Genomic DNA, 27,831 nt, shown 5'->3' with positions numbered 1-27,831 from the left:
ATTAACTATGACAGAATGAGCCACGACTCAAAACATTCTCTTCATTTTGTGTTTGAATGTGATTTGAATAAATGTGATATCCAAAGTGAGGGGTCTGCAGTTTGTGTCCAGTTTTAATAAGACATTAGTTTGTTGGTTAATTCTGTTAATTCCATTTTAAACTAGTTATTTCACCTATTGTTAAACTGACGTGACAGGATACAAAAACAACATATAAACAAAACATATGATTAGAGAATAAGGTATTGTTGTAGACCCACTGTCCCACACAAGAAATCTACACCTACTAGAGCCATGCCTTCCTCCTGCTCTCCAACCATGCATCACATACACTTTGCACTAACACAGGTCAGACAAAATCCAGTACACAACATCGTAATCTCTAGAACAATGCATGCTCTCATTTTTTCACGTGCCAGAGCGTGACGTTATTTTTTTTCTTCTTCAGATTTGTAAAAGTAGCACGTCAGGGGTACGGAGTGCAGGTGAGGGGGCAAATCAATATTTTTTTTCTGAGGTTTTCAGAAAGTAGTTTGATTCAAATTTTAACTAACCCTTTGCAGGGCGAAACAAATAGATGTGAAAAAAATAAAGGCAGACAGGAAAGATTTTCACTCTGGTGAAAAATAAGTGCTTCAAAAGTTGATCTAAAAAATAGGATCAATATAGATGGTTTCAATGGCCTATATCACGCAACTCAAAGAGAAAAAGCCTAATAAAAAGCCAGTCTTTTAATTTCCCCCAGAAAGTGCACTGCTGACATTTACTAAGATAAAATCAGAACACTCCTAACATCTGTTCTCTGCTCCTATTGTGTTTGGTTGTGGTGTACTGTAAACTTAACCCACCAAAAAGCTGAAAAATGCGGACAACAAACAAAGCATGAGCGGCAACAGGTCACGAGAGTCGAATCAAAATAATTGGCACAAAGGAAATTCGAGTTAAGCCGGATAATCTGTGCTACGCATAAACAAATATTAATGATGACTTAGGTTAGGACGATTCCCGAGGACATTTCACTCTCACAGAAAGATGAATAGTGGAGACTAAACTGAGGATCACACCATTCCAAACCTCAGGGTCTCCTAGGGGGTTTCTAAAGGTAGGAGAGGAGCCTCACTAGCCCCATGACAAAGGGGAGAACAACTGTGCACAACACAGGTCAAAGGCACAACACTGGACATGGACGAAGGGGAAAGAGAAGGGGAAAACATGCCTCTAAATGAGACAGTCAGGCATACATTGCAACACAGTTTGTCTGCATCCATAAAATTGCACAACTCGCACTCGAGAGGAGAAATTAAAACACATCAACAGTCAGAGCTCCAAAGCCTGAGAGGACAGTCAGGGAGCATGACGATAACACGTTACATTTTTTCTTTGTTAAAAGCATTCTTCATGCTGATATAACATAATTGCACCAAATATTCATTATACACAAGAAACAGTGTTTTAAGTATGTAAGTTGCAACACCATTGAAACAAAAAGGGTTTGATATTATCCAAAGGATACACCTTTGCCTTAACAGATTTTAAGTACACAATCAGACTGACAGATTGAAAAAAAGAAACAAAAAATAGACAAATTGGTAATACCAGGACTTGGTCATCCAAAATAGCTGATATGTGTGTGGTGACAGAAGTACAATTCTGTCAAGCTAGTACCCATTACTCTTGGCACAGAACAATGAACAATGTCACATAAAATAAACAGATTAATAGTTCCTCTCAAAAACTAAAACAAATCTGAAAACACTTCCCAACTAGCACATCCAACGTACAAAGTTTCTGTGGACAAGAACGATTCTAAAACGTGAATTGGAAAGGATAGTTTTTTTTAGTTTGCACCTAAATGAATGGAGATACTGTAAAATACAGTGAAACACAGAGAGCTGGATGTACTTTGAAACAGCTGCAGAAGAAGTTAAAATTGAAATGAGAATGTGACAAGGCCAGGAAGAAAACTCCAGGCTTTGAGGCTGCATACAGGTGGACACGGGTTTGAAAGAACCACAAATGACGTAGACACACGTCCATCTCTTCATGTCAAACAAAAATAATTTTCACTAACCTGTACTTTAGCTCTAATTACAATTTTAAGATATGCAAAAGAACTAAATAAAAATAGACCTATTAAATAGGAATATGTATTAAGAGGTTACTCTTAACCAAAAATCTACTGCTGGGATCCTGGGATGTTGATCATATTTCAGTCACTGACGAAAAAGCAGAGGCACTGCATACACAAACTCACACCCCTGTCACTGGGGGAACACATCTGGAGAACTGGTTTGGAGGATATGGATACTTTCCTCCATGAAATTAGTATTACTCACCAATAATACACAAATATATGACAACTATGATACATAAATCAATAATTACACCATTTGCATTCAATTTTCATAATAATTTCATCATATATATAGATTTATGTTCCTCACATGCCTGACAATTGTAACCAGGTGTATTTTAGTCTTTTGAGTCATTTGCTTTCTTTTGCATGGAAACATCCTTTAGTACAGCTGCGAAAAGATGTGCCTTTCCCAAGACAACAGGCTGAAGCAGGCCGGGAGGAGATGGGAGTCCTCTGTGATGCCCAAAAGTGAAAGTCACAGATGATCCAAAGTGGGCCATCCACAAGACAAGGGTCTACCTCTCTCCTGTCAGGCAAATTATACTTTAACAACAGAACTCACACGATAAGCTGACCCATGGAGAGATTCTGCTGATCTGTTGCTTTCAGGGGTCTAGAATGGCCTGCCTGTTGCATGCTTGTCCTTGTGCAACCTCTCGACCCACAGCCTCCCAGAGCTGGCACACCCTGCTGTGAAGCTGTGACCCACCCCCAGCAGCGAGGAGAGTGGAGGTCGAAGGAGGCGTATTTAGGATGGTGTTTGAGGGGATAAGCTTAGTCTGTACAGCTGTCTGCATCAATTTATCCATTGTATGTCTTTTGATAGTCCTGAGGAGATAATCACAGATGTCAACGTTGTCAGACAAACAGGGGACATGGTTAACTGTGCCTTAACCAGAATGGGGATGATAATGAAGACTTAGCTCTGTGTGGAGATTCAATTGAAAGTGTGGGGATATAATGACAACCGAAACCTAAATCAAGTGGCCAATATCATCAAAAGCCCTCTTTTATCAATCATCATAATAAGCTGCTTAAAATGCCTCCAAACATTTTGAAAAATATGACAGAGAAGAAGAAAAAAAATGACGCTATTGGGATTGTGTTGCAGCACTGTAGGGGCAGAGTATGAGAAACCCCCCACTGTGGAAAGGCACACCAGAGGAGAGGGAGTGGAGGAGGTGCACAGGGTTGGAGGGGGGTGACGAGAATGAGCTTATGGAACATGAGACTGAAGAAATCCCAGGTGGGTCGGGAGATGGTGTTTCTTTACATCCGTGAGCCTCTCTCCTGAAGGATCTGTGGGGGGGCAAAAGAAAACAATAAATGAAACACTATGCAAGTCATTAATGGAGGACTGCTGACAGTAGTTTTGAACTAGTGGAGTTAACCCCAGGCAAACTTTTCAAGCTTTATATCTGATAAATTAATCACAAAGTACTCTTAAAAGATGAATTCACCTTGGCCTTCTCTGTGGGCTCAATGACAATGCCATTGGTGGAGTTGTTGAGCTCCCGAGAAACCACACACAGAAATTCAGCTTGGTCCTCGTTGCCATAGTTATAGGAGGAGCCAATACTTATGAGCTGGAGGAAGGACATGAGACAAATATGAGAGGGGTGGCATAAGTTAACGGACAATATCAAACTAAAGAGAACATTTACGTGCAAATGGTATTTGAAAGGAACCCTTCGATCAATAAACTAAATATTCAAAGAAATAGGTGAAAGACATTGTAACCCGCCCACCTGCTCAAACTTCCAGCCGTCAGACATGGTTGAGACCATCTGTGTTAGCTCCTCCTCCTGGCACTGCAGCACCCGGTACACATGCTTCACTGGGCCCTGCGATGTACACACACACAGACACACAGACACACACAGACACATGTTTGTATCCCAGTGGTCAGCCAACACATGTATTAAAAACCAAAGAATCCTGTGCATAGTCCATTACAGAGTCATCATGCCATGATCAATGTCTAGTCTCAGGTCATTCACACGTATTCATTGGGCCCAGTTTTCTGACACACTGTACCTGAGACGTTCGGTTCTCATTGTCCCGTATCCTCTCTTTGACCAGTCTCACCAGTGATGCAATGTTGTAGAACTCTGCTTCCTCAAGGACCCCTGCAAGACATTACCGGCTGTTTAATTACACTGCTAAAACCCTGAAATGATTCCCATGAGACAGACAACATCCTTTTGGTTTAATAGATGAGGATTCCCAATTAAAATCCTAACCTTCTTCTGCCAGGTTCTTGTCCATGATGAGTTTTCCATGCCGCAGGTAATTCAAAATGGGCCCAAAATATGTAGGGTCCCTATCGATCAGGTAAGCACCAGTTTCATCCTGAGGATATCACAAAGAGCTGGTTATAAATAATAATGTTCTTGTTGTGGATACCCCTTTATTTTACATATTACAAGTAGATAACCACGTCTTGGGAGCACGACAAGGTATAGCATCACAAACCTTATCAGAATCCAAATCAGGATCTTCTTGACACAATCGGTATATGAATGATTTAGGGTCCCTACACAATGTTTGTTTGGTTGTGACGAAGTAGGTCCCACCAACATTGAGACGAACCCAGCGGGATCCTGGCTTCTCCAGTGGCTCTGATGGGGAGCTAGGGTTGCTCTTCATTGGGAACCCAAACACTGATCTGCTAGAAGTAGACACCCCAGGACTAGTAGGCAAGCTGCTCCGCGGCGGAATCATGAGTGTGGGCGAAGCTAGCCGTACGGAGCCTCGGACATCACGGTGTTCGGTTTGCTCTATAGTACCTGAGCCACTAGTTTCCACAACGTGCAGTTCAGCCATATTTTCTTCGTCTACAGCAACCAAGCTTTTAGTTAGCTACTACACTGCAGGGAAACAATTCTTAGCTACCCGATTTGTAAACACAGCAGGGCTATTTTTCTCGACAAGGTGGCTGACATTAGGGCGTTGCTACTTACATTCGATCACTTTAACGTCTATCCCTACTGAATAAGACATGAAAAATGTCAGATTAAATGTACAATGTGGGCCACATCGCGTACAATCTTTTCCTAAAACAAATGGGTAATTCTTGTTTATTCAAACGTTAATCAGAGAAAAGCAATTCTTCCGGGTTGGAACGTGATTATTGTTTACTTCCGGCATGTCATTAGCATGCTAAAGTAAGAGTTCATACATCAAAAAGTCCGCAAAGGAATTTTTTTACCAGCCATTACCATGTAAATAAGCTATCTGACACAACTGCATTGATATGTAATGCTATAATCATATGATAAGACAGATTTACAATTCCAGGTAAGTGAATGGGGACACTTTTATTGTGAAACAAAATGAAACCCAGTTCATGCTGTTGCCATGTACAGGGTTTGGCTTGGCGGGTAGAAGCACTGTAGTCTTGAACAAACGTACCACGCCAGCTACCACTGAAAGCTGCGTTCGAAGTAGGCTCTCAGGTAGATAATATACAAAGCAAGCATATTTTCCCAAATTTGATCGTAACCAGTTATCAACTAGCGATGTTCCACCCTAGCTAGCCTGTGAGGTAGCATAGCTATCCCATGTTAGTTTGCTAGAGCTGTGTTTTTTTTTCTCAAAACGGTTGAATGTAGCAAACGTTAGCTTATGTGTGCAGTAGAAATGCAGTGGGTGGCCATAGCTTACCAACGTCTAAGTGTTCAGTTAATTTAGGCAAGATGATAATGCCAGACACAACTAAATCAATGGGCTATATTCAGCTAGCAAAATTGCAGAAGCATTCACATTCAAGTGTACTCGATTTCTGATTGTAGTATGTTATTCATTCTGTAAGTTATAGCTAGTATGCTAACTCTTAACCATGGTCATTCACAGTTTACTGCACCATGAGCGAATTTCGGATACATCATGACGTCAACGAGTTGCTTAGCCTCCTTCAGGTGCGAGGAGGTGATGGAGCAGAAGGCTACATCGACCTTCTGCAGAAACACAGGACCCCCTATGTGACCACAACAGTTTCCGCACATAGTGCAAAGGTGAGGAGCGCCTAGGGCATTGCCTGTTTTATGTGGGTACATATGTACTATATATATTGGATAGGTTTCTCCCCTTCATTCCTCTAATTGAACTGTCATGCGCAGGTTAAAATAGCGGAGTATTCCAAAACACCAGAGGACTTCCTAAGGAAGTACGATGAGCTCAAGTCAAAAAATGTACGCAACCTCGATCCACTGGTTTACCTCCTGTCAAAGTTCACTGAAGACAAAGAGGTATGTCAAATGTTTTACCTTGCTCAGATGACTGACAATTACCCATCATGTCATCAGTTTCGGAGATTGTTTAGTCTATTTTCTAATAATATATATATTTAATCTGTGTCCTTGTTTTTCCATAGACACTTCAATGTCTGCAGCAAAATGCCAAAGACAAGTCTGAGGCATCAGCCAACGTAACGTCAAGCACCACTACAACATTTGCCATCCCGTCCACCAGCACCAAGATGTCCATGCAGGAACTGGAGGAGTTACGTAAGAAGCTCGGGAATGTCACAGCCAGCTCCACAGTTCCTCAGGTGGCTATTTGTACTACTCTATTTCAGTGGGCCAGTAATGTTTGCAAAATCGATTTTGAAACTTCAGAGTGCCGAATAAATCCAAAAGTTTTGTGACTTGAACATTGTTCTTTCAGTCTGCTGAAGTCACACGGAAAAATCTGAGGGACAAGCACCACAAGAAGAATCCCACCCAACCAAATCCTGTGTTTCCTAACTGGGTATACGACCGGCCTGCTCTGATTGGGGACTTCATCACCAGCTCAACACCAATGGGAGACCCAGTTTTAGCCATAGGTTTGCCGATGTTCCTTCGTTTCATAGGACTATTCTTGCTGTTGTGCTGTTACACATTGCATGAGAATTGTGAAGTGGCTTAAAGCGCCAAACAAATACAATTAGGTTTCGCTTGTGTTGTCACCTGTCATTAGGTACCTTGCCCCTTGCTGCTCAGGAGCAGGCACTGGTGGAGGATCTGCTCTTTGTTTTGATTGGTGTTGATGGGCGTGACATCACAGCACAGCCTGTGCTGGGGAGGCAGAATCGCTCCTTCATTGTCGACCCCACCCTGGACATGTCAATCAAAGAGCTGGTCAATAGGATATTACCAGTCGCGTCGTACTACTCCACTTTAACACGGTGTGTAAACCTCAACAGAGGAAACCACTTGATGATGGACTCCATCAGTGTTGTGATCCTGTTTGATGTCATATGGACAGTTTGTCATGTTTCTGGTTTTCCTCTGGCAGTTTCACGGAGGAGAAGTCATCTTTCGAGTACGGCCAGGTGAACCACGCCCTGACAGCTGCCATGAGGACCCTGATGAAGGAGTACCTGATCCTGGTGACGCAGCTGGAGCACCTTCACAGGCAGGGCATGCTCTCCCTGCAGAAGCTGTGGTTCTACATCCAGCCCACCATGAGAACCATGGAGATCCTAGCCTCGATCGGTGAGCCATAGAAGTAGATTCATACAATACAGGGTGTCTAATACAGGGGTGATTGGTTGTCACGGCCTAGGGCCTTGCAGTTTGAACTTTCACGGCTAAAGTGTAATGCTCGATATCTAGGGGAGAAAAAATTAGGGTTGGTTGGTTTGGGTGATGTTGATATAAATATGATCCAAGATTGTAATAATAGCAATAACTTAATAGTTTGTCTTGTTTCTTGAAGCCTCCTCAGTGGACAAAGGAGACTGCATGGGTGGGTCAACACTTAGTCTTCTTCACGACCGCACCTTTAACTACACGGGAGACAGCCAGGCCCAGGAACTATGCCTCTACCTCACCAAAGCAGCGAGCGTCCCTTACTTTGAAATACTGGAAAAGTGGATCTACAGGGGGATCATTAAGGACCCATACAGGTACGTTCAACTTTTGACCAACTCGTGTACTATACCACAATCTTTCGTTTTGTTTACATTGTTATCTTTCGCTATGGGATCTTTAACGAGAATCACAACAGAATGACAACAGCATACCTTTTTTGTCTTCGTAGTGAATTCATGGTAGAAGAGCATGAGTTGCAGAAGGAGAAGATTCAGGAGGATTACAACGACAAATATTGGGATCAACGATACACCGTTGTGCAGCACAGAATTCCATCCTTCCTCCAGAAACTGGCAGACAAAATATTAAGCACAGGTGATACAAGATATAACTTAATTCCTTTTCGATTTATGTTCATTCTTATTGGAATTCCGTGAGGTCTTAGAAACTGTTATTAACGATTTTGTTTCATTCTCTTCCTCTCGCTCAATAGGGAAATACCTCAACGTGGTGAGAGAGTGTGGTCGTGATGTGACCTGTCCTGATGCTAAGGAAGTCTTGTACACTCTGAAGGAGAGAGCCTACGTCGAGCAGATCGAGAAGTCATATAACTACGCCAGCAAAGTCCTCCTGGACTTCCTGATGGAAGAGAAGGAGCTGGTCTTGCGACTCAGGTGAACATGGATATATATAAGACATATAAGACAAACGTGCTGTATTTGATAAGTTACCAAAGACGTTATTGTTCATATTCATCAGTGTGTTGTTTTTTTTATAGTTCAATCAAGCACTACTTCTTGATGGACAAGGGAGATTTCTTTGTCCACTTCATGGACCTGACGGAGGAGGAGCTGAAGAAGCCGGTGGATGACATCGTTCCTCCTCGCCTGGAGGCGCTGCTGGAGTTGGCTCTCAGAATGAGTACCGCAAACACAGACCCGTTCAAAGATGACCTGAAGGTTAGTGGAGACTGGAGACAGTCTCGTCCTCTTCTTCACACGCTGCCTTTGCTAGCCATGCTGTCAGCGCCACCTGCTGGTTATAAAGGAGAAGAACTCTGTTATAGGAACACTGTAAAGCGAATCTATGATAGTTTGCTGGTGCCGAATCACTGTGATAAACTCACCACGCCACTCTTTTTCTGTCTCCTCCAGATTGACCTGATGCCTCATGATGTCATCACCCAGCTGCTGCGTGTGCTGGCCATAGAGACCAAGCAGGAGAAGGCCGTCATCAACGCTGACCCCACCGACGTGGCGCTCAGTGGCCTGGAAGCTTTCTCCTTCGACTACATAGTCAAGTGGCCACTGTCCCTCATCATCAACAGGTATTATCTGATGGGGATAGTCATCACAAAACTATTATAAATAGTTGTGGCAGGTTGTTGATTGTGAACAAATTTAGTATTGTTTATGTTCAATCAAATTATGTTTTACTCCCAACACTAGTGCCATCATTGAAATGTATTGATATAATTTGTGTGATGAAACAAAGATAGAGGATATTAAGAAAACCTTTCATGGGAATATTAATTTATTCTACAGGAAAGCACTGACCAGATACCAGATGCTATTCAGACACATATTTTACTGTAAGCATGTTGAGAGGTTGTTGTGCAACGTTTGGATCAGCAATAAAGATGCCAAGCAATATTCCTTGCACTCAGCCAAGTGGTGAGTTTACCAAACTCCTTGATTTAAAATGCTGTGATAATTTGATCTAATTATGCTAATACTAATGATTCCAATGTCTTGCTTCTTTAGGTTTGCTGTAGCATTTGCCCTCAGACAGCGCATGCTGAACTTTGTCCAGAACATCCAGTATTACATGATGTTTGAAGTTATAGAGCCCACATGGCACATCATGGAGAACAACCTGAAGTCTGTGAGTGATGGGAACAAATGTTTGAGTCATTGCTACCTACGGAGAACTGCCTTTTAATATCCTATTGTACCGTGAAGAACACATTTATTGCAATATCAGCCATGCATTTTTACAGTTCTTTGACCTAAGCTTAAATGTCTGTTTTTTCAATGCGACTAGAAGACTTTGTTGTTACCAGTAAATGAGGTATTGTCGCCATGTGGTTGCTCAGTCATGTGACCTCTCCCATCTAGGCCTCCAACATTGACGATGTGCTGTGTCACCACACCAGCTTCCTGGACAACTGCCTGAAGGACTGCATGTTGACTAACCCTGAGCTCCTCAAGATCTTCTCCAAGCTCATGTCAGTGTGTGTCATGTTCACAAACCAAATGCAGGTCAGTAGACAAATTCAAACAGCAAAATGTTTGAACATCTTGGCTGATTTTTGAGCCCAAATCGTTTGTATTGCCAGTTGTTTGTATTAAAACACACAATTATAAAATATGACATTGTCCTTAAAGTGCTTTGTATTTATGAATTATATATATATATATATTTGGAAACGTGCTAATGCATATACTACATATGTTTGTCTTTGTTATGGTAGGCTTTCACTAACAGCATGAGGCTGGACCGTCTGTCTCTGGAGCATGGAGCGATAAAAGGCCCACCTTCCCAGAGCGAGCGTGCTCAGGACACAGAGAAGAGGAAGCTCACCTCCAAGGTGCCTTAACACACCAGATAGTTATCATCACACTTGGGCCTTAGGCCAAGTGGTTTGTTTTCAAATGTGGGTGGGACAGCTTTTTTAAATATCAGAGGATGCAGCCGTTAATGCAGCCGGGGGGGGGGGGGGGGGGGGGCAGCAGATTGGCCCTTTTCAAAATGTGGGTGGGACATGTCAAAATATGTTTTGATGGCTGTATTGAGCTTGTTTCACTTAAACGGAATGGAGTTTCACAACAGGGATGTTATGTGTTATATGTTAGCAGACTCGAGAAAACACAAATTGTAATTCACTCGTGATGTCTTAACGTTTTTGTTATGGGCCCCCCCCGTCTCCAGTTTGTAGCGGAGCACGTTCAGGCGCTGCAGTCTGACGCTGGCTTTGAGAACACCATCAGCAAGTTCGACAGCAACTTCAGCACTCTGCTGCTCGACCTGCTGGACAAGCTCAGCATCTACAGCACCAACGACTGTGAGCACAGCATGATCAACATCATCTACAGGTGGGTCCAAGGTCTAAGCGTCCGCCACACCTATTCAAGTGAATCACCAGGGTCACAATACTGTACTTTGTTAACTTTAAAGTTAAAGTTTTCATATTTTGTACTCTGCAGCTGTGTATAACTGGATGTGATGTTGCTCAGTTATTACAGTATATGATACTTTACTTTACTTTTAATTTACTTTTTCTTTTTGTAATTCCACAGGCTGGATTTTAACGGATTCTACACTGACCGCCTGGAGAGGATGGCCATAGAGAGGAGTCAGAAAGCAGTGTCATAGGGAATATTTAACTCAGTCTTTACAATGGTCATCCAGTGAAAATTAGTATTTATTTCCCACCCTTATATTTCTGCCAAAAATCTGCATTAAGGCTGTTAAATGCTTGATTTAAGCTGTTTTTCCATGTTGTTGTTTATGAGGGATGTTGTGTATTCCCCTTGGAGGTATTGTATAAAGTAAAAGACAACAACCATGTTCATGTACTTGTATGTATGTCAAATAAAAAGTGTTACTCTTTGTTTTATGATCCATTATACCTTTTCAAAGAGGCATAGCTAATGTGTTGATCAATGCTTAACAATTTATTTGGGTCTACATCAGTCAATTGGCTATCTGGGCTGGCTTTCCGGTAATGTGAGGTCATGGTTGGTGGTCCTAGACTGTGAGTCATTTACTGGCGGGAGGTTACAGCTGCTCATGCTAATGATAGAGGCGGGACTTCGATGCAGCCTTCTTATTTACCCTGAAATGTTATTAAGCAGTTTGCAACGGTGCCGTTCAACATCTTTTCAGATACTGCGGTTGAACATGTTATTAATTTTTTACACACTCTTGTTATGCCTTTTACGGGGTAAGTAATTGATTAGTGCTTGGATGTGTTAATGGAGGCTGTTAACAAAACTTTTATAAAGCTGTGGTATGAACCGTTTAGTAATAATGAAATACAAAATAGTAATTGGTAAGAGTGAAATGCCGATAATGTATAGTTTGATCAGCACTGTTGAGCACGTCTGCATATTTATTTTTTAGGTCCACTAGTTAGTAGCACACGGAATCAGAACTATGATATAGTGAGGCCGTATAGACTAAGTGTTCGCGTCAGAAGAAACATTTTCACAAAACAGGTGCACATATTTTTTTATTATAAAACATTTATTAAAAAAATTCATTTACATCCGAGAGACCATTAAAGTAAACATCGCCTTTTTTAGGTGTATCCTGATGAAATACGATATGCATTAACCATTGATGGAAGTAACCACACTATCCATCTGGAAAGAAATAGGTAAATCCTCATCTTACATGTTTCAACCCAATGCTAATACAGTAGGCTAACTACGAAAGTAATGTTTACTGGAGTATTTCACACAGGAATCTTATTGGTAAGGATTATGTTGAAACATATTATTCAGAAGACGGAAGCAGGATGACAACATCACCAAATTCCGAGGTAAAACGTAATTTACTCAATGTTGTCCATAAAAAGCGGTGAGGGAATCGGGCTAGTAATCCGAAGGTTGCCAGTTCGATTCCCGGTCATGCCAACTGACGTTGTGTCCTTGGGCAAGGCACTTCATCCTACTTGCCTCGGGGGAATGTCCCTGTACTTACTGTAAGTCGCTCTGGATAAGAGCGTCTGCTAAATGACTAAATGTAAAAAGATAACTTCTATGACAAAACGTAACCATTGTTTTTTTTTTATATATATATATTAGGACCACTGCTATTATCATGGTCACATACAAGGTGTTGAGGATTCATCTGTAAATGTTGGAATCTGTGCAGGCATTAGGTATGTAAAGAACTGCTTTCAATTGTCTTCATCTAGGCCCTTCTGCTTTGTAAAACGTGTTGATGTGTTGCATTCATGCAATAAACATTTACCCTGTTTCCCAGACAGGGATTAAGCTTCGTCCTAAAGTGAGAGAAAAATTATATGAAGATCTTCGTTGAAAGAGTTTTTAATCTAGGACTAGGCTTAATCCATGCCTGTGAAACTACCTGATTATAGTCAGTCAGCTGTCTATAATCATAGAATGGTACAAGTTTTGACCATTTCAATGAAGGAAGAAGAAGGTGTGTGTGTTCATGATGAGTTAATATCCAGTATTTTGTTCTTGCTCCAGTGGCTCTGTGAGACTGAGGCAGCAGGTCTACCTGATTGAACCACTGGAACACAGTGCCGATGGCGATCATGCCCTTTATAAGCAAGAGCACCTACAAACCAACAGCAGCAGCTGTGGCCTCATTAACAGCACCACATTCTATGACCATGACCACAATGACCCTAACCTCAACCCAAACTATACCCACTATGACCATGACCAGACTCCCGTAGTCGCTGGCCTCTTTAAATCCAGACTATGGGTATGCAGATCAATAAATTGTCAGACCAAATAATTTAAGACTGATGCCTTGCAGTATATTGTATATGATGGTTTTCTCTGTTTCATTTGTTTTAGAAAACACAATCTATCCTCAGCCAATTATCAAGAGAATCTCCGAGAATTATCGAGTTGTACTTAGTGGTTGACAACGCAGAGGTAAAATTATGAATGTTCACAAGTTTTTGTCACTCACCAATATACATTTTGTTGAGGTTTCATTTTCATTATGTTGGCCTGTTATTACTGTTTTTCAGTACAAACTATATGGAGATCAAACAACAGCGCGAATGATGGAAATAGTTAATCATGTTGACAAGGTCCTCTTTCAATCCTTATTTTGATTATGCGCACAACTATGTCAGATGTGCTGTTAGATAATAATGTATCTCCATCCAGAAGTAACTGTCTTTCTGGGGTTCTAGTTATATCGGTCACTGAACATTCGGGTCATGCTGGTGGGCATGGAGATTTGGACTAACAAGGACCTTATAGATATCGACAGAGACTCAGACAAGACCCTTGATAGATTCATTTTGTGGCGAAAGAAGGATCTTCTGAAGAGGGTAAAGCATGACAACGCACAGTTAGTGACGTGAGTCCCTCGTTTGTGTGTGTTTTTGTCATTGTCACTGATAATATACATCGTAGATGGGTTTTTTTTCACACGTTTTTGGACAGGAAGGACTGAATTACAATAACCGGCCAAATTCTTTTCTTTTTCAACAGTGGCATAGATTTTCAAGGTGATACTGTTGGGTTGGCAAACGTATTCACTATGTGCACTGAAAGCTCGGCTGGTATCAATCAGGTAATTATGAAGTCCAAACCCATAGTAAAAGATAGCATTTTGTGATATTTGTTGAACATTGAAATTCAAAATCTGGATTTATCCCTATAGGACCATCAAACGAATTATATTGGTCTGGCCTCCACCATGGCTCATGAGATAGGACACAATCTTGGCATGTCTCATGATTCCAATGTTTGCAGTTGTGGAATATCCACTTACTGTGTAATGGCAGAAAAGATAAGGTAAGAAACACATCTCAAAAACGTATCTTAAACATTTTTACTTTAACTCAAACCCAAAAAAGAAATACATTTTATGTCAGAGGTACCCGATCTCCATGATCTTTCCTATTAGGTCCAGCTACCCAGAGACCTTTAGTAGTTGTAGTCAGGAGAAGCTTAGAGACTTCCTGGAAAGAGCCCTGCCACGTTGCTTGTTGGAAAGACCCACTTCTGACAGACTATTCATGGGTGTTTCATGTGGCAATGCCTATCTGGATCATGGAGAGGAGTGTGACTGTGGAACTGTGGAGGTTAGTATTACAGAACAATCCAAATTCTGACCGTCGTGTCTGACTCTCCTACATATTCTCACAACCTCATTTAGAGACTGCATTTTGTTGCCTGGGATATATGAGAATTTAGCTTTATTTTGGAAAGGGTAAAAGTACATATTATACGAACAACAAGCCTATTTTCCTTTTGAATGAAATGCCTTTTGAACTGTCTGAACTGAACCACCTTCTGTAGGAATGTAAGAACCCTTGCTGTGATGCTGCAACCTGTCGCCTCACAAGGGGAAGCCTCTGTGCCCATGGAACATGCTGCGAGGACTGCCAGGTACACACAAGAGGCTAGTCACTTGTACCATGAAAATAGCAGGAGGAGAAAGAGGGCATAAAGACCATATGAGAGGATTAAGCCACCGTGACCAAATGGGACTGTAATTACAGGAAATGATGACACAAACCGATATCTGTGAATTTACACATACTTTTCACATCCTTCCTTAAAACTCAGAGGCCATATATTACCCAACATATACTTCATCTGCTCTATATGACCAAGGCCTTCTTTATAATATTTACTGAAGTCCTTGTCTCGCCATGTCTCCATGAAACACACAGCTCAAACAGGCAGCCAGTGTGTGCAGGCCATCTGCCAGCGAGTGTGATCTCGCAGAGTACTGCACAGGAATATCAGAGCATTGTCCCGGGGATGACTTTCAGATGAATGGGACACCCTGTGACTACGGCCAGGGCTACTGCTATGACGGCCACTGTCCGACGTATCAGCTACACTGTCGGAGGCTGTTTGGACCAGGTACATTTCCACTCCTCTGGAATCATAGACGGGTGCAGCCTATTCTTGTTTCAATACACTGTGCATGTTGCAGCCTGCTGGTTGAGTACATCATGCAAGTGAAACTCAACTTATCAACTTTTTTTTTATCTCTAGCGGCTACGGTTGCAGAGGATTTCTGCTTTGGCCTAAACAGCGAAGGCAAGGAAGGTGCCAACTGTGGAAAGAGCGTACAAGGTTCCTACAAGGGCTGTGCTAGACAGTAAGTCTAACCCAGGAAGTCTCTTTACTTCCTCTTAAGGCCATGTTATATTCTTCTCATATAGTTTAACCACAGACCACTATTTGAAATTAGGTGGCATCATTTCGTTTAAGTAATGAAAAAAGTAGGTCAAATTGATATTATGTTTTTTTCCCCTCTAGGAATCAGAAATGTGGATCTTTGTTTTGTGCCTCTAATGAAGCTTCCATCACAGGGAGAAAAATAGTCTTTACATTCCCTTTAAAGGGTCAGTGCTTAGTGGCATTTGACGAAGACAAAACCAGAAACCTTGATATGGTGCCAACAGGAACCAAATGTGGACCTTACAAGGTATGACTGTTAGGGGCTAACTGTTACTGGACACAATATATATTAAACATAGCCTAGTTTGTGTCTGAAGTTGGAATTCCTTGTGGTTCCTCAGGTTTGCTATGAAAATAAATGCCTCGATGTCTCAGTATATGGCACGAATGAGCAATGTTCAAAAAAGTGCAACAACAATGGGGTAAGAACTGTAAACGGGTTGACAGATGTGCAACAGTTACAATTTTACACAGATTTTACATGTATATTGTTGCACCAAATAATGACACCATCCTCAACCAGGTCTGTGACCATAAGAAAGAATGCCACTGCCACCCTGGCTGGGCTCCTCCCTTCTGTGAAGTCAGATACTCTGACCTCCCTCAAGGTAAGTCTTAACAAATGTCTTGGTTCTGTTAGGACATGCAACACTGTAAACTACATACTTGAAAATATGTTTACCCTCCATATACAGTCCCTGTCTGCTCTGATCTTCTGCAGGCCAGGGTGTATTCCAGGGTGTAGTGATAGCAGGGATCTTAACAGCAGCTATCCTGTTGCTGATAACTCTGGTTGTTGGAGGATGGATGTTTGGCAAAAAGTATAAGAGAGGCATCATCTTCCAAAGGTTTGTCTCAGCATCCAATCCAAGGATGTTGTTCTTTAAATGTGTTGTGCAGTGTATACTTACAAACGTGGTTCTTTGCATTATTTTATGCAGCAGTGTTTTTTCCTTAAAATCATGATGTTGAACTTAACTTCAGATCTCTTTGCAGAAAGATGCACACATCCCCAGGGCTGCTAAACCCTACAACTAAGGAGGGGACTGTCAATGGCAGACCTCTCAATAAACCTCAAATCAGTCTGCCTACCTTTCTGGAGTCATCTGCCACACAAGCCCGTAAACCTCAGATTGTCATGGTGCCACCCACCCACCCTCCTCCACAGGTACGCTTTCATCATAGTTCACTGCAGGCCGAATTTGAAGAACAACCTGTACCTATAAATATTGTAATACACACTCTGTGTTGCATGTGGGAGGGTACATTTATCAATTATAGTTTGAATTCTGTTCAGACCTGTCATAGATACGTAAGTGCAGTGTTTCAAACAAAGAATTGGAAAAGTCAACACCAAGTTCATAAAATGTTTATTTTACAGCCACCAAAGAAAGTAGAGCATTCTCCAACTCATACAGACACAGTAAGCTTTGTCCTTGATTCATTACTATGCTAGTCGCATGAACTTAATGAAATGTTGAGCAATCGAACAATCTAACTTTATCCAACAACTTTGAGTAGATAGACAGATAGATAGTAGATAGACATTGAGTTTTTACAAACTCAATGTCTATCTACATCTAAACCTTTGTTGCCTCTGAATAGCATGCTTGTGAGTCACTTAGCCATTACACAAATAAAGTAGTCTACTCGCCTGTTCTAAACAGAGTACAACAAGGTATTTCAACTTGAACTTAACCATACAAACCTGCAGGTATAACACTGTATAAACCCATATATATAATAAATGTGATGTATATTTTATACAGTATATTGCAAGGAAACCAAGTCCTCCTCCAGTGCCTCCAGTGAAGCCTTGTGTTCCTCCACTGCCTCCAGTGAAGCCTTGTGTTCCTCCACTGCCTCCAGTGAAGCCTCGTGTTCCTCCACTGCCTCAAGTGAAGCCTTGTGGTCCTCCACTGCCTCCGGTAAAAGCTAGTCCTCCAGCATGTTGTTGATATTCAGTAGACACTTTTGAAGGTACTAACATATTTTCATCCTCCTGTTAAGTGACAACTGTGTCTTTCTCTAAACATACTGCATGGTTACATGGTAACTTTTACAGAAGATTAAAAATGGTTCTGTGTCTCAGCAGGCTTGAGGAGGAGGACACAGGGATAACATGGTGATTCATGGAACAAAGGATGATTAATATTACACTAGTAGATCCTGGATGACTTTTGCAATAAGTAATGTCTTGAAAATGTCCTTGATGACCCTGGACGAGGATGTCTCACAATATGCATCCTAAATACAGTAGAAAGGGTTTTTTCAGAAAGGCTGGTAAATGTGTCATGTACTGTTAAAAAAGAATTTGTATCACAGCAGGGTACTATTAACATGGAAAATGTTACAGGTTAAGGAAAAATATTAGTTACGTTATTAAATTTTTTATGTTTTTCTTTAACCAAAGCCAAGTGCCTTATTTAAGAGAATGTATTTATTGCAAGTTCATTCTTGAAACCTGTTTACAATTCAACTAAGGGGTACTTAGCTCAAATGTAGAACTGCACTGCTCTATCTACATGTTCTTATTTTTGTATCTTTTCATCATTGAATGCATCCTTGTTTAGATTACCCTGAGCCCATGTCTTACATTAGTTCCAAATCATCTAAATTGCTTAAACTGTAGCTGCCAAGATGCCTTGAGGCTGATGTTGTTAAGATACCGGAACAGTAACTGTGGTCATGGGGTAGATTGAAGATCATGTTTTGCTAAGTCATTTTTTGAGGCGATTTTGTTGTTGACAATTGTAATTTTTCTACTAATCTACTAACGCAAATAAATTGGAGGCATTGATGGCACTGCATTTCAAATGTACTGATCAGAGTAAAGATGTAGACAGATCAGGGGTCCCCCGTCCCAGGCTTATGGCCCTTCCTTGGTAGTCATGTGCATGACAATAAGGAAAGTAGTTGGAAAGTACAACATGAGTCAGTGGTGTGCATAGTGGAGACTCTCAGTAATCAGTCATCTGGGTCAGCCAGGCAGGAAAGCTAAGATACAGAACTGAGGTGGTTTACAACAAGGTGGCAAGACTGCTCAGTGAGCTGTGATGATTCACTCTGATTCACAATACTTAAACCACACCTGGTTTTAACAGCAAGAGGTAGTTGAACAGGATAACTGAGTCATGGCTAATTCACAGCAGGATCGTTCATTTGGAAACAATGAAGATTAGTTTCCTCCAGGATCACAATGACCCTTATTGAGAGACTTGTTGCTCTTGTTGGTTAGTTGTAACTGATCTAAAATTCTTGTACTCGCTGTGAAATATTTTAATGTTGCTTGCTTTTCTACAGGTACACTCTTGCACTTTTTGAGGTTCATGTTGTTTAATTGTAACTTGTTTAACTGCATGCTCTTATGGTTATTCCCTTTGGCACTTATTTGGTTTTTCACAATGTATGCTTCATGTTTTGGCTACCCGCAATGTTTGGGGTATCTCGTTATGATCAGTGACCTATGCACTTTTGTAAAGCTCTCTCTTGGAAGTCGCTTTGAATAAAAGCGTCTGCTAAATGAATAAATGTAAATGTAAGATCCTAGTAGACAACTTTCTATCCGGTGCCTGTTTTTGAGAATTATTCCCAGCCTAAATACTTTCATGATTTTTGCAGTCGTAGCACCTGCTATCGTAGATTTAGTCACAGAAACTAAGACATATGGGTCATAGTGACCGGATAAGTGGAATGCCAGCAATCAAATTAGCATTGGTAAATCACTTTGAATCACTCGATAGTGCTTTCTAACCTCATTTACATATCAGCCTCTTTCTGTTCACAATGTTGATCAGCTGGTCATGCCCTGTGTTACTATATCACTTTACATACACTGCATCATGTTTATTTACATTTTTTACATTTGTCTACAAAAGTCAAAACATCAGTACAATACTATTGTAAGCCCCAAATAGGCCCTAAATAATAGGCCTGCAATTCGTTGAACAAAAATATAATTAAGTGAAAAACAGATGATATGTAATAATTGGTTTCAAGAGAGCACAATGTGCAGTGACTATCATGTCATTAACGTAGCAAAGCATATACTGTTAATGATCAAAGCATACTGTAGCTACTATAACAATACAGACATAGAAGAAAAGCATTGAGAAATGAAAATCCATGCCAAAGATTTTATTTTAATACAGATATTTCTACATTACAATGACTTAAAATGAACTATTCAAAGACAGCATTAAACCATCAGACGTAAGCACACATTAAAGTGATGAAATTTACATTTTTATGTTACTTAAATAAAATTAAAAAAAATTTCCATTGCACTTGAACATCATAAATACAGCATACAGTCTGAATACATCTCTCTGGAGCAAAGCAACCATTCATCTTTGTCGCATTTCTGGGTCGTAACTCCAGTACATTCCATTACCATGTCCTAGCAAACATTTCCATACTATGTGTATTCAGGAAATAATGAGGAAACAATGTGCCCAAACACGATAGCAAAAAAAGAAAGAAGTATATTACTTGTTCAGTTAAAAAAAAGATTGACAATCTACTGTATTGACAATTGATGGAAAGCCTCTTTTGCCACAAGTACGATGTTTCTCCCTGTAACACTTAAAATGTTGAATTAGTTTTATATATGGTCAAAATCTTTTAAGATGTGTATACTAAAATATATGAACTTGAATGAACACATTTGACATCTTGTTCAATGATTGCAACCGGGCTATAAAACGTATAACCTCATGGATGTGATTCTAGCAGGGTTTCTTGTTATACAGGATACATGGGAGTATCAAAGTGCTGTTGCTTGATTGTAACTTCCTGATCTCCTACATCATTTCCTGTGTTGTCGATGTTATATGTCACAAGCCATGCGGTATGATAAAACAGGATGGCAATGTGCATGCATAACAAACGTTCTCAACAAAGACAAAAATTAAATCCTGGCCTCAAACACTTGGTTGGAACTGGATGTTACAATGTGCTTGGTTTTGCAATAATAGTGGTACGAGATAAGATGACATTATGACATTTTCTGGGTGACAAAGGAAAATGTGAAATGTACACGCTTGCCCGAACATAAGGTACATGACACATTGACAATGTGCAGATCATGTTTTGTCATATAAAAACAAGGCTATACTGTATAATCCAATGTTCCACCATGTTAGAAAATGGAGGGGAAGAACACCACAGACCATGTGTGAATTCATCTGCCTTTGTTCAACCGTAAAAGTGAATCACCAAGGAACAACCATGACTCCATTTGTGGACGACATTCGGTCCTTAGTGTTACTTAGAGAGCAGGCAGGAACGAGCCGGATGGAGCCTTGTCTGAGGATGCTTACACGTTTTGTTTCTTTGCTTTCACAGACAAAGACTCATATTTTGTCCAGCTCCAATCTTGGGCCTACAACAGAGAAAGCCAAAAGTATATAACAAAGGTCAAATGGATATTCAAGACAGTAACAAACAAAAGATGTTTTGTGGGTTCAGATTTTACAGCCTGAGCCTTCCAACAAGACAACAGACACCAGTCATGTTTTCCAGTGGATGAACTTAAACCTAACTCACTTAGAATTAGCCTGGAGTGTCAATTCATTCAATAGAAGGACAGATGCCTCCATTCACTCCTCTGAATAGTCAATTAAAGAAAAACCAGGGCAGCAACTTATCACTGATCTTAATAGTCCAGTGCTTAAAAGTATGATTATAAGAAATAAAATAAAAACCTGACAGCATTTAAGCAAAAAAAAAATCAGAGATATTGCTCTCTCGGTTGCTGAAAAGCCCGACTCACCACCATGCTTCTAGACTGCTCATCAGCTGCTTCTTGCATCAGGCTGGTCAGCTGACCCAGTAACTTCTGGTTCTCCTGGAGCAGCCGTGGGGCAGCGTCTCTGCCAGAGGGAACACATCACCGGATGTCAAACCTCCCACTAAGAGAAGCACCAGTATCTGATTGCACTATGTTGACCACTCATGCTGCTCATTCTTATTTTTATATATATTTTATTTTATATTTAAATTGTTTTATTCTTAGATTGTTTAGTTCTTAGAAATAGTAAAACTTTTGTACTTTTACTTAATTTAAGATTCGTATATGTTTAGTGTTTTGCAGTGTCCCTGCCACAGTCAATTCTGTGTTTGTATAACATACATGGCAAATAAACCGAATTCTGATTCAGATTTTCCACCCACGTCCTAATTTCTCTATTGACTCTACCTGTCGTTGGGTCCAGGTAAGGAGGTGAGAGGATGGGGGGCACTAACTGGCTGGGCGGACTGGGACCACTGGGATACCTGGAGGGGGTTAGATGTCTCTGGGCTGGCCGCCATTGAGTTCCGCGTGGAATTCTGTGCCTGTTTGAATATTTGTTTATTAGGCAATGATGCAAGTGACGATTCGTGGTCTAGAAATGCTCTTCTTTCAGCAGTTGGCTACTTACACAGGCTATCTTCAGTAAGTGCCAGAACTCTCTCTGTCTCTTGATCTGCATCTGCATCACCGTATTGTCAGCCTCCTTGATGTTCTCAAGGGACTTCTCAATCCTCGGGAACAGGTCAATGATTTTTTGTTTGCTGAGTAGTATCTTGCTGTGGGAGAAACAGCCCAGACACAGCCTCAGAAAAGGGGGACAAGAACCTGCGGCAGACAGTCAGATCTGAATCGCACAGGTCACCAAGAAGAATAGCTCGTACCTGAGATGTGTGTATAGGTCCCTCAGAACTTTGTCCTGGTTCTGAACGGTCTTCACGATGGCTTTCACCATCTCAGAGCTGTCACTGCTGACATCTGGCTCAGGCACTGTGGGGGGAAAAACAGAACAGACCATCATGTACTTGGATATGTTTGTTATCTACAAAGCTCGCTCTGTTTCCAAAATAACATCTTCTAAAACGCCTCTTACTTCTGCATTTCATTTTCAGCTGTTTGTAGAGCTCAATGGCCTTTTCCTCTCTGCAACGACAGGAAACAACCATCAGATGTTTATCATTTCACAACTAATTCAAGAGACGGTTTTCAATAAGGGCCCGTCCACTCCCACTTGGGTTTTTGGCCGTCACACAAGATTAGCCTTCAAGTCTCTAAGCAGAAAGTCATCAGTCATCCCTGACTTGGCCCAAACACTCACTGCTGCTCCATCACGTCTCCTTGGCGACGGGCATAAGGACTCCTCTGCAGTTCAACGATCTCTGAGTGGAGGGACATGATCTCCTCATCCAAGTGGCTCACCTCTGCCACCTAGAGGACAAGCAAGACACATTCAGGCTTCACAATCATGCTCTAAGCTGGGAGACATGTTTTTTTTTGTCAAAATCTGCTCAGTTTTAAATCTAAAATGTATTGAATCAATTAGAAACGTAACCAGGTTCCTACTAGTAGTGAGGGCAGTACCTGTGTAAATGCAGCTGCCTTCTCCTCATTTTCCTGCCAGGCCTTTAACATTTTCTCAGAGGCTGGGGAACGAAAACATAATATCCAAATTGAGAAACATCTTCTTGCACTCACATGAAATTCCTTTAATGGCAGTCAGCTTTACTCACATATGCCATAGTGCATCTGGTCACTGTACTTCTCCAGATCATACTGGATGCTGCTCTTGAAGAAGTCCAGCTTGGCCTTCAGCTGCTGGGAGAAGGCAAACATGCCGTTCTTGCACTTGGTCAGGTTTGTGTTGTAGCGCAGAAGACTCAGCCTGTAGCAGGAGACACAATGAGAGCGAAGATTTTCAGTCCTTGTGCCCCAGAACGTTATTTCTGCATTTACTGAATTTATTTATGGATTGGTTTTGGCAAAGGTCCTCTGTACTCATAACAGGCACTTACGCTCACTTTACAAAAAGAAACAAAGAGATTGCTGATAAAAAAAGTTTTAGCATGAAGTTATGGACCGATAGCTAATGAGCATTCTTCAGTTTGGGACTTTTTTTTAAATTTGAAGGATTTCTGCTCTTCATATAAACTCACATGGCAGCCCTCTGACCCTGGAACAGTCTGCTGTAGTCCTCCTTCAACCCACAGATGTAGCTCACCGCCTCCCCCCACACCTTTCTCAACACAACCAGGGGCAGCTGTGTCTTGGCATCTCTCACTGCAGAGGCACACAGGAAAACATCTTGAAGGAGAACTTCACACTGAGACCATGTGTGATACGAGTGAGCACAGAGGGAGGGAACTAAGCACGTTCAAGAGAGCCGTGGTTCCAAGCAACACGCACCGATAGTGTTCACTTTATCTGGCAGCTGTCTGGCACTGAAAGGACCTGAGTACTTGATGAGGCTCTTGTCAAAAAGGTAGACGATGTAACTGTCCCAGCCTCTCTGTAAAAAAAAACAAACAACAAAAAACAGAAAGATGACGTTTTGGATAGGTAGTAAACGTTAGCACCGTCAGAACTGGAACCCAACCTACCATGACAGGATATGGTAAATGGAGACAAAGGACTCTTACCACTCCATCGAGAACACACTGGGCGGCTGGCTTCCTGGGGTCCAGTGACACCCCTGTCTCCTGCAGCAGCTCCTGGTGAACCAGCTCGATCTTGGTCTCAGCCTCAATGCGTTTCTGTAGGCTGTGGAGACTCTCGTCTGTGGCCAGCTGGAAGGAGTGGACCTGGGCCGTGGTCATGTTAAGTATATGGACAACCTGTGAGAGAAAGATGGAGAGATGGGAGGGAAGAAGAAACAAAGTGTGCATGGATGACATTGTCAGCCTGCGTGACAAAGTAGTCTGTAAGCCATCACAACAAAGAAACTACTGGCTCTGATAATACCCAACATGCTCATGAAGCTCATGAATATTCAGACCAACCTTCATGCTCAATATCTGTTCCAGCACTTCAAAGCACTGGGGTTTGGTGTTGCCGGGGTGGATCCTGCCTCCTCGCTGGACTGGGTCCCATTTCAGCATCAACTGCAGAAGCCCCTCCATTGGTTCCAGCAGAGTCCTGTAGAGGTGTAACATTCATTTAGTTCCCCAGAGGTGTAACATTCATTTAGTTCCCCACCAATAAAACTACTAAATCATCTATTTTACATGCACACAGTATCGTCAGCAACTGTTCTTTAGGTTGTGATACTTATCAAAGAATTCAATGATTGGTAGATCATATGCACCTGCTGAGATTGTTTGGGTAAGGTAGATGTGTTGAGAATCGGACCTCCCCGGTCATCTCCTCCACAGCCATTATATCTTTTGGACCTTTGTTCCGTACTTTGCTGGCCCTGTTGACAAAAATATGATCACATATCTAATCTTTATAGGAGATATAGTTCTACCTCAATTTCACTCTTATTCCTAGGGCACTTATCCACCTACCACTGGACTGGCTGAAGGTTGTGAAGGAAGGGACGGAAACCACAGCTGCATTCAAATACCATCGTACCAAAACTCCAGTAGTCCACAGTCACAGTGTAAGCCTTGTTCTCAAACAGCTCGGGAGCCTAAGAAAGAGAGAGTTCAACTCTTACAGCATTCTCTGATGGACAGAGTTACTATAGTTACTATATTGCAAGGCCATTTCAATTCATCCCCAGTATCTATATGAAAGTATGAGTGCAAGAACGGTGACATCTGTGTAAGGGGGTCTAACCATAGATATATATAAACACTAGATGTCTCGTCCGCGTTGCCGGACAACGGAGTCGAACGTCCGCACATGGCGGCCATCTTGCTACGGTCAAAAATTGAGCAAGTTATGGTCATTTAAAAAGTACATGTAGCATCAACACAATGTTATGGGTGAGCGAGTTGACTGTAGCAAGATGGCCGCCATGTGCGGACGTTCTAGACTCCGCCGTAAGACATCTAGTGTTTATATATATCTATGGGTCTAACTGCTTACCAGGTACTGGAGTGTGCCTACGAAGGATGTGCAGAGACTTCCTTGGTCCAAGTCTTTCGCATAACCCAGGTCAATGATTTTGTGGACCAACTAAAACATAAAGACAACAGGAACATTTGTAAGAATCAATTCATTCCCAAAAATATGACCAATCCAGTGAACAGTATTACGTAAGTTACCTTTCCATTGATTTCCTGAAGAACTATATTTTCTGGTTTAAGATCTCTGTGTATGATTTTGTTTTCGTGTAAATACTGGATACCCGATCCTGCAAGACAAAAGCATCTCAGAAACCATAGCTAGGCAAATGAGATACAACTCATGAAGCGTTCGAACTGCACCCACCAACATCATTGAGTAGAGAGATCACTTCACTCTCTTTAAGTCCACAGCAATTTTCAGGCTTGCTCAGCATCTGGTAAATTAAACCAATACACAAATTGAATACCAAATTCCAATGAATATGTCTACGATCAGACCCCAGATTGCCTTGCTCAGGCTCCTGACCTTCCGCAGGTCTCCTTTGGAGCAGTACTCCATAGCCAGCAATGGGAGATCGTTTAAGGCAATGTGCTTCATCTCCTCGGGCACATCTCTGGCCGTCACCACGTTGAGATGGCTCATCCTGAATGTGGGAGGTCAAAGAAGGAAACAAGATTGCTCTCAACTCCCAAGTAAACAGGACACATGTTTGTTTGCCAAACCAAATATTACAAAAACATACTTTTTCATGATCTGGATCTCTCTGCTCCATCTGTCTTTATTTCTTGCCGTCAACTCCAGGCGACACATTTTCACTACCAATTTGTCAGATGTGTCCTTTGGAATGTGGAGAAAGAAGGGGGGGAGAGTGAGATTTATAAAATGGTTACTCCATAGATTACGTTATAGCAATCAAGCCACAGCTGGAAATCAATCTGGCATTGCTAGTATAAAATGTTTGCATTTGATCTTAACATATATCATCACCAAGTATATACCGCAAAGTTTGTGAAAAACACACACATACAATATGTAAATAACATATTTGTTATTTACATATTATGATCCTGAAAAAAACTTGAACTATAACCAAAGGCATCTTGCTGATCAACTAAACTGCAACATATTGCTTCACTCAAAACATCTCTGGGTCATGTTGTAAATTTAAGGATTGTAACTCTTCATTTTTTTGCTACATAGACTTTGAGTGAAAATACATAACTTACATGGTGCTGGTAGAGATAGACATGGGCAAAACCACCCATGCCTATTCTCTCTTTAAACTCCCAGTCTCCACAGTTCTGATTCTGTCTGAAAGGGGGCTTCTCCATTGTGCACTGTAAATACAGGAGTTAATATAATAGATTCTATTATATTCTAAGAAATTGCGTTGCTATATACTGAAAATGAAAGTGTAATTGATAGTGGATTGTTACATTATTGACGGTGCTCTAAATGTGAATAATTCCAGTAACTGGCACCAAACTGATTGTATACACCACACAGATTCTGGCAAGCTAAACAGATAAAATATATACAGTATGTCCACTGTCCAGCGTTTTCCACACATATGTGTAAAGCTAATATGCCAAGCAAGTGAAATTTGCTTCAATAACCTGTGTATGCCATGTCAGTGGACATTTTTGACTCGAATCTCAGTTGTAAACAAACAGATCAATTGAGACCTAGCTAGGCTAGCTAGCACTAGCTAAATACTGTCGTGGTTAGCTATTACAGTACACAACTAGTGCTAGCTTAGCCAAGCTAGCGTGTAGTCTAACTACTAGCTATGACAGCTAAAGCTGCAAAATATAGATTAAGTTATCGTTTACTATAAACATTTTCAGGCAATAATTTGAATCAATTAAATTCTGTACCTTACTTTGATCATTTAAGTCAGAATCATCGGCCGTGTTCACACGAAGATACAGATTCTAGACTCAGCTTACTCAATGCACCTTGACAGGAATGTGTACTTTCCTCGATATGACGTCACCCGACAAAAAAAAGAAAAAGAAAACGGGGCTATGTTTGCCAGCAGAAACGTTAAAGTATGTTATAGTCACGTTTAATGTTCCTTACGTTAATTGAATGTAAAACGGTTGTGAAAAACTTGTTGAAAATTCTTACAACGCACTTTATCCCTGTCACGACTACTTTACATTATTAGTCATT

General features: G+C 41.2%; 4 protein-coding genes across 8 annotated transcripts; 2 read left to right on the top strand and 2 right to left on the bottom strand.

The window, feature by feature from the left end:
• Positions 1-90: 90 nt before the first annotated feature.
• kctd2 (potassium channel tetramerization domain containing 2) lies at positions 91-5,267 on the bottom strand. Its single transcript, XM_062474535.1, has 6 exons — positions 4,613-5,267; positions 4,381-4,489; positions 4,175-4,266; positions 3,886-3,981; positions 3,598-3,723; positions 91-3,436 (listed from the first exon to the last, which is right to left on the bottom strand). The coding sequence occupies exons 1-6, from the start codon at positions 4,961-4,963 to the stop codon at positions 3,407-3,409; spliced, it is 804 nt and encodes a 267-aa protein (XP_062330519.1). The 5' UTR covers positions 4,964-5,267; the 3' UTR covers positions 91-3,406.
• A 153-nt stretch (positions 5,268-5,420) lies between these two features.
• On the top strand, positions 5,421-11,549 carry tubgcp2 (tubulin gamma complex component 2). Of its 3 annotated transcripts, none has more exons than XM_062474049.1 (18): positions 5,421-5,437; positions 5,993-6,153; positions 6,259-6,387; positions 6,513-6,689; positions 6,806-6,965; positions 7,100-7,307; positions 7,418-7,617; positions 7,841-8,030; positions 8,165-8,310; positions 8,429-8,609; positions 8,714-8,894; positions 9,090-9,262; positions 9,480-9,608; positions 9,699-9,819; positions 10,053-10,196; positions 10,409-10,525; positions 10,867-11,030; positions 11,235-11,549. In XM_062474049.1, the coding sequence occupies exons 2-18, from the start codon at positions 6,004-6,006 to the stop codon at positions 11,308-11,310; spliced, it is 2,646 nt and encodes an 881-aa protein (XP_062330033.1). In that variant the 5' UTR covers positions 5,421-5,437; positions 5,993-6,003; the 3' UTR covers positions 11,311-11,549. The 3 variants fall into 3 exon arrangements, with proteins under 3 accessions (XP_062330033.1, XP_062330031.1, XP_062330032.1); XM_062474047.1 differs by lacking the exon at positions 5,421-5,437 and adding an exon at positions 5,475-5,595; XM_062474048.1 differs by lacking the exon at positions 5,421-5,437 and adding an exon at positions 5,540-5,576 and having other exon boundaries at positions 5,962-6,153.
• A 27-nt stretch (positions 11,550-11,576) lies between these two features.
• On the top strand, positions 11,577-19,416 carry LOC134030761 (zinc metalloproteinase-disintegrin-like 4a). 2 transcript variants are annotated; one of them, XM_062474051.1, is made up of 23 exons: positions 11,577-11,881; positions 12,061-12,155; positions 12,243-12,316; positions 12,403-12,481; positions 12,747-12,823; positions 13,158-13,398; positions 13,494-13,574; positions 13,673-13,735; positions 13,841-14,010; positions 14,145-14,226; positions 14,317-14,450; positions 14,563-14,740; positions 14,958-15,047; positions 15,335-15,530; positions 15,666-15,771; positions 15,933-16,101; positions 16,196-16,276; positions 16,378-16,462; positions 16,576-16,702; positions 16,851-17,022; positions 17,236-17,277; positions 17,624-17,782; positions 17,950-19,416. In XM_062474051.1, exons 1-23 carry the CDS (start codon positions 11,728-11,730, stop codon positions 17,953-17,955), a joined length of 2,661 nt encoding a protein of 886 aa, XP_062330035.1. In that variant the 5' UTR covers positions 11,577-11,727; the 3' UTR covers positions 17,956-19,416. The 2 variants fall into 2 exon arrangements, with proteins under 2 accessions (XP_062330035.1, XP_062330034.1); XM_062474050.1 differs by having other exon boundaries at positions 17,947-19,416.
• Positions 19,417-19,976: 560 nt separating this feature from the next.
• Positions 19,977-27,666, bottom strand: chuk (component of inhibitor of nuclear factor kappa B kinase complex). Of its 2 annotated transcripts, none has more exons than XM_062474045.1 (22): positions 27,539-27,666; positions 26,883-26,993; positions 26,399-26,493; positions 26,182-26,299; positions 26,020-26,089; positions 25,854-25,942; positions 25,675-25,764; positions 25,149-25,273; positions 24,947-25,054; positions 24,642-24,777; positions 24,282-24,476; positions 24,049-24,151; positions 23,799-23,922; positions 23,376-23,527; positions 23,227-23,288; positions 22,964-23,073; positions 22,739-22,788; positions 22,530-22,635; positions 22,277-22,424; positions 22,054-22,190; positions 21,628-21,727; positions 19,977-21,237 (listed from the first exon to the last, which is right to left on the bottom strand). In XM_062474045.1, exons 1-22 carry the CDS (start codon positions 27,545-27,547, stop codon positions 21,172-21,174), a joined length of 2,304 nt encoding a protein of 767 aa, XP_062330029.1. In that variant the 5' UTR covers positions 27,548-27,666; the 3' UTR covers positions 19,977-21,171. The 2 variants fall into 2 exon arrangements, with proteins under 2 accessions (XP_062330029.1, XP_062330030.1); XM_062474046.1 differs by having other exon boundaries at positions 27,534-27,648.
• Positions 27,667-27,831: the final 165 nt, after the last annotated feature.

This window comes from Osmerus eperlanus, chromosome 12 (assembly GCF_963692335.1).
Source record: "Osmerus eperlanus chromosome 12, fOsmEpe2.1, whole genome shotgun sequence".
NCBI classification, from domain to species: Eukaryota; Metazoa; Chordata; class Actinopteri; order Osmeriformes; family Osmeridae; genus Osmerus; species Osmerus eperlanus.
Note: the sequence above shows the minus strand (reverse complement) of the source record. Positions and strands in the feature narration are given on the sequence as shown.

What these genes read in the sequence shown, in the direction of transcription:
- chuk (XM_062474045.1), bottom strand. An exon ending in TAGGCACACTCCAGTACCTG is followed by an intron (nt 25,274 to 25,674) that starts GTAAGCAGTTAG and finishes TCTCTTTCTTAG; the next exon opens with GCTCCCGAGCTGTTTGAGAA. An exon ending in AGCAGTCTAGAAGCATGGTG is followed by an intron (nt 21,238 to 21,627) that starts GTGAGTCGGGCT and finishes TCTCTGTTGTAG; the next exon opens with GCCCAAGATTGGAGCTGGAC.
- kctd2 (XM_062474535.1), bottom strand. Translation starts at nt 4,963, where the DNA reads ATGGCTGAACTGCACGTTGTGGAAACTAGTGGCTCAGGTACTATAGAG. An exon ending in CAAGAACCTGGCAGAAGAAG is followed by an intron (nt 4,267 to 4,380) that starts GTTAGGATTTTA and finishes AATGTCTTGCAG; the next exon opens with GGGTCCTTGAGGAAGCAGAG. An exon ending in AGCCCACAGAGAAGGCCAAG is followed by an intron (nt 3,437 to 3,597) that starts GTGAATTCATCT and finishes GCCCCCCCACAG; the next exon opens with ATCCTTCAGGAGAGAGGCTC.
- tubgcp2 (XM_062474047.1), top strand. Translation starts at nt 5,487, where the DNA reads ATGCTGTTGCCATGTACAGGGTTTGGCTTGGCGGGTAGAAGCACTGTA. An exon ending in CCAGCTCCACAGTTCCTCAG is followed by an intron (nt 6,690 to 6,805) that starts GTGGCTATTTGT and finishes TTGTTCTTTCAG; the next exon opens with TCTGCTGAAGTCACACGGAA. An exon ending in TGGAGAACAACCTGAAGTCT is followed by an intron (nt 9,820 to 10,052) that starts GTGAGTGATGGG and finishes TCTCCCATCTAG; the next exon opens with GCCTCCAACATTGACGATGT.
- LOC134030761 (XM_062474050.1), top strand. Translation starts at nt 11,728, where the DNA reads ATGCTAATGATAGAGGCGGGACTTCGATGCAGCCTTCTTATTTACCCT. An exon ending in CAACATCACCAAATTCCGAG is followed by an intron (nt 12,482 to 12,746) that starts GTAAAACGTAAT and finishes TATATATATTAG; the next exon opens with GACCACTGCTATTATCATGG. An exon ending in TCGGAGGCTGTTTGGACCAG is followed by an intron (nt 15,531 to 15,665) that starts GTACATTTCCAC and finishes TTTTATCTCTAG; the next exon opens with CGGCTACGGTTGCAGAGGAT.